Here is a 6984-nt window from a genome sequence, read left to right on the forward strand (position 1 = left end):
GTTCACTAGTGGAGGATCAAGGGAGGAATATTGGGGAAAATAGTGCTAGGGAATGGGGAGATTTATGAGAATAGAGAAACTGTTCTGGGGTTATCAGCATTTTTGCTTTCACTACTTTACTTCACTACTCCCCACACTTCAACAGATAATAAGAAAAGGAAACATACATTTTAAAAGTGAGCTTTAAACGTTCACAATTAAAGTGAACACAATTAAAGTGTTATATACTTCTCCCCACCAAAACACCCCTTACCCAGTAAGTGATTAAAGAAAAAAACACTTCTCATTGTTCATTCTTGTTTTTATTTAGTTCTTTATTATTTAGATTGGTAACTTCTCCTTCCTGGTTAAAGTGTCATAGGACCTTTATCTAATAACTACAAAAAAAACAAGCAAATTCTATGACAAGTTATGAACTTGTTGTTGACTCTGGTCATGAAAGCCCAGACTTATGTAATTACTAAGGTGATGAATAATGTGTTAATCCTCGCTCTTGGTTGAACCAGCAGATCTATCCTAGGTGTGCTGATTGATTATGCCTGGAGTTGACATATTACAGTTTTTGAAGAACTGCCTTTTCTTCTACTTTTGTATTTTCTAAGTTAGGCTGCTGAATAGCCTCTTTTTCCGAGCTCCTCTTGCAATATGAGCATTGAGGCGGTTATGAAGAGCTTTCTTACTACAAGCATCCAGGCTTTTGTAGACTTTGCCTTTTTTCTGAGAAGCACCATCTCTTTCTTGCTTTTTTTCCTTATACTCTGTTTCTGATAGCTCCTGTTTTTTATTGTCCTGCTCACAATTTATCTGAATTAGCCTCTCTTGCCAAGTTCCCTCTTCCTGATGATGGAGTTCCTTGAGAAGCTCTACTCTCTGCTGTAAGATTTGGCATTCATTTTTCAGCAAAGCTGCAATCAGATGCAATGAATACGTGTCACGTTCCAGTTTCTTCACTTGTTCCTCCAGTTCCTGCTTAGCTGACACCACGTTATTTGGTTGAGTTTGGAAATGCACTCCATCATTTTTAAAAGTTTCTTGTATGTCTTTCTGCGATTTGTGACATGATCTTATTAGTTCACTAAGCTCAGTATGTTGTACATTCCAGTGTTCTGCTTCCTGTAGCAACTGTTCCATGTTTCTCCTAAGTTTGCTGTTTTCTTCTTGAACATAAGAGTGTCTGTAATTTGCTTTTTCCTCAGTTAGTTGAGTTTCATTAAAGGGTCTGTTTTTTTCTGAATGATTTACCAAATCCCTTCTAAAGGCTTGTACTGTGTCCTTGACATTCTGGTTTTCCAGTATCATCTCCTGTTTCTTTGCATTCTGTTCTCTCTCTAGGTCTGAAATATCAATCAAGTTGTTTAGGAACACTTTATTTATCTTATCAAGTTCTCTGATTTTTTCTTTGAGTTCTGACACATCCTCAGGCATATGGGTTTCCACAAAAGAATCTTTTGCTTCCGTGATCTTCTCTCCACAACTTGTCACGTTTTTAATGATATCTTTAATTTCTTTTAAGAGATTTTCAAACTTCTGTGCAGTCTGTTTTTCAGTTACTTGATGGCCACTATTATTTAGGGAAGGGAGAGAACCCCAGAAGACAGGTGGATGGGATCCAATTTCGAATAAGGCAATGATAATCCCAGGGTCCAAGGAATCTTGATTGAGATCAGGAGTAGGTTTAAGAGTTTTGGAGGGGGCGGACACTTCCATCTCAGCTGAGTTAGGCCTGGTGATTAAGGCATGTGGCAAGCAGAAAACCTCAGAAATTCCAGGAAGGGAAGGTGGTCGTCCTCTCTATTCAAATGGGTAGGGAATGTGAAACTAAGCAGAAGTCCAGAAACCAGAGTTAAGGTCTCAAACCAGGGAGACGATGTTTAAGTGGAAGATGACATCTCAGATGACCTGGGGGGAGGGTGGGTAGGAAAGGGGACCAGGAGCTAGGGTCCATCTCTCCTTCTCCAGGCTTCTGGTGTTTATTCCCTGACCCTAGCAACCAGGTCTTTATTCTGTCACTGCACTATTGTGGCCTATCTCCAGCTTCCGTTTCACAATAGAAACCTCTTAAACACCTACCCAGTGACTCATGAATCAAAATAAACCTTGAGCTACTCCTACTCCTCATCCCAGAAAGACCTTTATGCCAGTCCTTTCCAAAATTCCCTACTTTTCTAGGTTTTTATTCAACTCATTCTAACTGTATTCAGTGACTTCCCTACATCATCTCCACTACCTACAACCCAAACTCAACTGCAGCATGGGTTTGTTGTTGTTGTTGTTGTTATTGTTTGCCACCTAAGTGTATGATGTGAGAAATCCTCAATGGACATTCACAACACCTTGGAACTTTATTGCTCCTAACAGAGATGCTACCATAAAAGAAAGTTGTCCTTACAAAAGAGAACCCCAAGGGGTGCCTGAGTGGCTCAGTTGGCTAAGCGACTGACTTTGGCTCAGGTCATGATCTCACAGTTCGTGGGTTCAAGCCCCTCATCGGGCTCTGTGCTGACAGCTAGCTCAGAGCCTGGAGCCTGTTTCAGATTCTGTATTTCCCTCTCTCTCTGACCCTCCCCTGCTCTCTCTCTCTCAATGTAATTAAAAAAAAACCATTAAAAACTTTAAAAAAAGATAGAACCCCAAAAGTGCTGCATGTCTTTGTGAATTTAGAGAAATCACGTCAGAAATTGCGCCATCCAAAAATATTCCAGGGATGCCTGGGGGGCTCAGTTGTTAAGCATCTAACTTCAGCCCAGATCATGATCTCACGGTTCGTAGTTCAGATCCAATGATAGGTGAGCTCAAGCCCCTCCTTTAGGTGAGCTTGAGCCCTGCTTTGGGTGATCATGAGCTCTGCATCAGGTGCGCAAGAGTCCCACTTCTGGTAAACACAAGCCCTTCACCAGGTGAGCCCCATTCCTCTCTCTCTCTCTCTCTCTCCCTCCCTCCCTCTGCCCCTTGCTTACNAAAAAATCCACTGCAGTAAAAAGAGAATATCTTAGTGGTTCCTTAACACAATTACAAACTGGAACTTTTCTTAGCTTCAAAAACAGGCATCCTTTAAGACAGACTTATTCGCTTGCTCCTGATTCATTTACAGGTGATATAAAACTTCAATCATTACTTTTCACAAGAATTTGCTAAAAGTAGTATAATATATCTAAAGCATTTGAAACAACTGAATCCTGTAGTGGGCTACAGTGGGTAGTAACCGAAATTGGTTAAACCTGATGCATTCTTGTCTCTTTGTCCTTAGGAGTAAGGACCTCGAGAATATTAAATTCAAAGAAAACATTCCTTAAGTGAGACTTTCTCTTCGCCTTCAAAATCTTGCTAGCAAGCACTTTACTAACTAAAAGTTTACTTCCAATCTTAAGGGAAAATTCGTACTCTGGTACATGGCTTTTGTTTTGTTTTGTTTTGTCTTGTTTTGCCTTCGAGGAAAGAAATGTATGGTTTTTTCTTTCACAGCTACCAGCTCACTCTAACTTTAAATTCCCTGAGTCTCATGCTCATCTCCAGGAAGCTGGGCTCAGAGGTGTTGCCTTGTGACTATCCACAGATACAGCAGGGCTGGTCTCTTTTCTACTTGAAGAAGGAACACGTTTTCTAATTCATACAATAATACCATACAGGGGGTGCCTGCGTGGCTCAGTTGGTTGTGTCCGACTCCTGATTTCGGCTCAAGTCATGATCTCAGGGTTCACAGGTTTGAGCCCCCGCATCAGGCTCTGTGCTGACAGTGAAGACATTGCTTGGGATTCTCTCTCTCTCCCTCTCTCTCTGCCTCCCCTCTGCTCCTACTCTCTCTCTCAAAATAAATAAACTTGGAAAAAAAAAAAGGATATCATAGAGGCTAGCAATTGCCCTTATGCCTTCATTCTCTCTCTTAAGATCCAGCTTTCATTGGTATTTCCTCTTTGACTCAAACCATCATTTAAGATCATTTTTAAATCTTCAAAACAAAGGAATTTTCTTCTGGTCATTAATTTCTAGCTTTATTGCACTGTAATCAGAAAATAAAATATTTCTACATTTTAAAATTGATATTTTCTCTTTGGCCTAATTATCAATGTTCATTTCTGTTTTATGGATACTTGAAAATATGTATTTTTTATTTTTGTGTGTGTGGCTTTTTGATGCTTTTGGACATAAATCTGCTATTACCTTTGCCTTTAATTTTTATGGAAATTAGTTTGAAGGTGGCTTGCTCAAGATACTATCTTTCTTTTTCCATCGAGAGGATTTAAATAGTTCCTTCCTTCCTACAATTATAATGAATTTCAAATAATGTTTCGATTAATTTTACTGAAATATGAGTTTACTGGAGATGTGGGAAGATATTCAGAGTGGTTTTTTTTTTTTTTGACCCATTTTCTCAGAGGGTAACTATGAAAATTAAACAGATTTAGATTGCCTTACAATTGCTGTCCACTAAGTTTCCAATAGCCCAATGACATTTAAAAAACAAATGCTAAAATAAGTCAGTCAGAGAAAGTTAAATACCATATGATTTCACTCATATGTGGAATTTAAGGAACAAAACAAAGAAAGGAAAAAAAGAGACAAACCAAAATACAGATTATTAACTATAGAGAAAAAACTGATGGTTATTAGAAGGGAGGTGGGTGGGGGTGTGAAATAGGTGAAGGGGTTAAGAGCACACTTACCCTGATAAGCTCTGAGTAACGTATGAAAGTGTTGAATCACTATATTGTACACCTGAAACTAATAGAACACTACGTTGACTATTGGAATTAAAAAAAAAAGAGCAAGAAGCTGTTTACAAAGTATTAGAAGAAAACTTGTATAAAATTTTCTCTCTTTTTAAAACCAGTTTGCCTTAACAAAGCATAAATCATATCAAAGTACACATGATGTCAGTATGTCTTGCTCCTAGTGATGTTAATCTTAGTCACGTCATTAGGTGATATCTGCTGGATTTATCCACTATAAAGTTACTCTTTCCCATTGTAATTAGCCAACACCTTGGGAGAGATATTTTGACACTCTGAATGTATTCTGTTTCTTCTCAACCTTTGCCTATATGGTATAATTTTAGTGTACAGAGTTGGGTTTTACTGGAGTGAACTACTGGTGATTTTCTATTTCTATCGTTCCTTTTATATTTGTTGATTGGAATTATTTTGTAAAGAAGAGCTGTCTCTTTTCTTTATTTACTCATTTATTCATTCCTTCATTCCTTCATTCAAATATGTGTTTATAGGGGCGCCTGAGTGGTTCACTTGGTTGAGCGACAGACTCTTGGTTTCGGCTAGACTCAGTCTCAGCTCAGGTCACTGTCTTGCCATTTGTGTGCTCCAGCCCCATGTGGGACTAAGCGCTGATGGTGTGGCGCCTGCTTGGAATTCTCTTTCTCCCTCTCTCTCTGCCCTCCCCTGCCCTGCTTGCTTTCTCAAAAAAATGAATAGGGGCGCCAGGGTGGCTCAATGGGTTAAACATCCAACTTGTGTTCAGGTCATGATCTCATGGTTGGTGAGTTCCAGCCCCACATCTGTGGTGAGAGCCCAGAGCCTGCAGCCTGCTTTGGATTTTGTGTCTCCCTCTCTCTCTGCCCTCCCCACCTTGAGCTCTGTCTCTCTTTCTCTCTCAAAAATAAATAAACATTAAAAGAAATTTTTTAAAATAAAAATGAAAAATGAATAAATAAACTTAAAAGCCTCTACATGGAAAACAATCATACTTTAAAAAACCAAAAAACAAATATGTGTTTATATAAGTATGGACTCACAGATATTTATTTATTTTATTTCGGGGGGTTATAATTGAATACTATAATTTATTTTCTTGCTCAAATATATAAGAATAATTTTAATTTGATGATTTTTTTGGTATAATGAAATACACATTTATTTTGTATAATTGTTCTAATTGTTCAGTAGTTTTGTTTTTAAACCAAAGTAATAGCTGATTAATGATGATTAAGTCTTATATTCACAAGAAATTCTGTGCAGGGTGTTATTTTAAACATAGTGACTTGTATGGTTGCTTTTATATGTATTACTGTACTTGTATATACCCACTTAGAGGGAAAATGGTCCAAAAATAAAATTTTTAGTCAAACAACCAAAATACAGATGTAACTGGACAGACCTGTTAGCTATGTTCCTCTGCATGTCCTTTTAGACCACCAGGTGGTGCTGTTGGCTTTCAACATTACAGAAGTTGCTGCTTTTTTTTTTTGTTTGTTTGTTTATTTTTGAGAGAGAGAGTGTGAGCGAGAGAGGAGCAGAGAAATAGGGAAACACAGAATCCGAAGCAGGCTCCAGGCTCTGAGCTGTCAGCACAGAGCCTGATCTGATGCGGGGCTCGAACCCACTAACTGTGAGATCATGCCCTGAGCAGAAGACAAACTTAACTGACTGAGCCACCCAGGTGCCCCTGCTTTTTTTTTTTTTTTTTAACTCCAGAGTTTGAGAGTAGAGATTCTCAGTGACTGGCCCAGAGTTACAACTAGTTATGATGAGAGCCGGGATTAGAGTTAAACTTGAAGGCCAGCAATTTCTGCAGATCAGAAAGCTGTGAAAGAATTTTTAAATATCTAAGTGTTATGTGAGAAAGGGTTATGTGGAAAAGCAGGGTTTCAAAGCTGATGAGACTGGCTTGTTTTACAAGATCTTGACAAATAAACCCATGTTAGACAAATGACATTTCAACAGGCAAAAATGTGACCAGAAACTCAGAAGAATCTTTGTTTCCCTCAGAAGCAATACTTTTGTATTTGCTAATTCAATATTGGCAGCAACTTTATAGAACATTACTACAAAGAACAAGATTCAGCTGTATGTAGAAATAACAAAAAAAAATTACAAAACTTACATTCTGAAAATACAAAATATTACTGAAAGAAATTAAAGAAGATCTAAATAAATGGAAGAACGTCTCATGTCATGGATTTGAAGACTTGATGTTGTTTTGACAGCAATACTTCCCGAATAGATCTACAAAGTCAGTATAATCTCTATCAGTATA

At 38.2% G+C, this 6984-nt stretch overlaps 1 protein-coding gene across 1 annotated transcript; it reads right to left on the reverse strand.

The window, feature by feature from the left end:
* Positions 1-280: 280 nt before the first annotated feature.
* SPZ1 (spermatogenic leucine zipper 1) lies at positions 281-1962 on the reverse strand. The gene has a single exon (XM_077759827.1). The coding sequence runs from the start codon at positions 1705-1707 to the stop codon at positions 598-600; it is 1110 nt and encodes a 369-aa protein (XP_077615953.1). The 5' UTR covers positions 1708-1962; the 3' UTR covers positions 281-597.
* Between the last annotated feature and the right edge of the window lie 5022 nt (positions 1963-6984).

The sequence above is a fragment of the Crocuta crocuta genome, unplaced genomic scaffold, assembly GCF_008692635.1.
Source record: "Crocuta crocuta isolate KB4526 unplaced genomic scaffold, BGI_CrCroc_1.0 scaffold162, whole genome shotgun sequence".
In the NCBI taxonomy this organism is placed as follows: domain Eukaryota; kingdom Metazoa; phylum Chordata; class Mammalia; order Carnivora; family Hyaenidae; genus Crocuta; species Crocuta crocuta.

Bases quoted from the DNA above. Each gene is read 5' to 3' on its own strand.
- SPZ1 (XM_077759827.1), bottom strand. From the start codon at position 1,707: ATGGAAGTGTCCGCCCCCTCCAAAACTCTTAAACCTACTCCTGATCTC.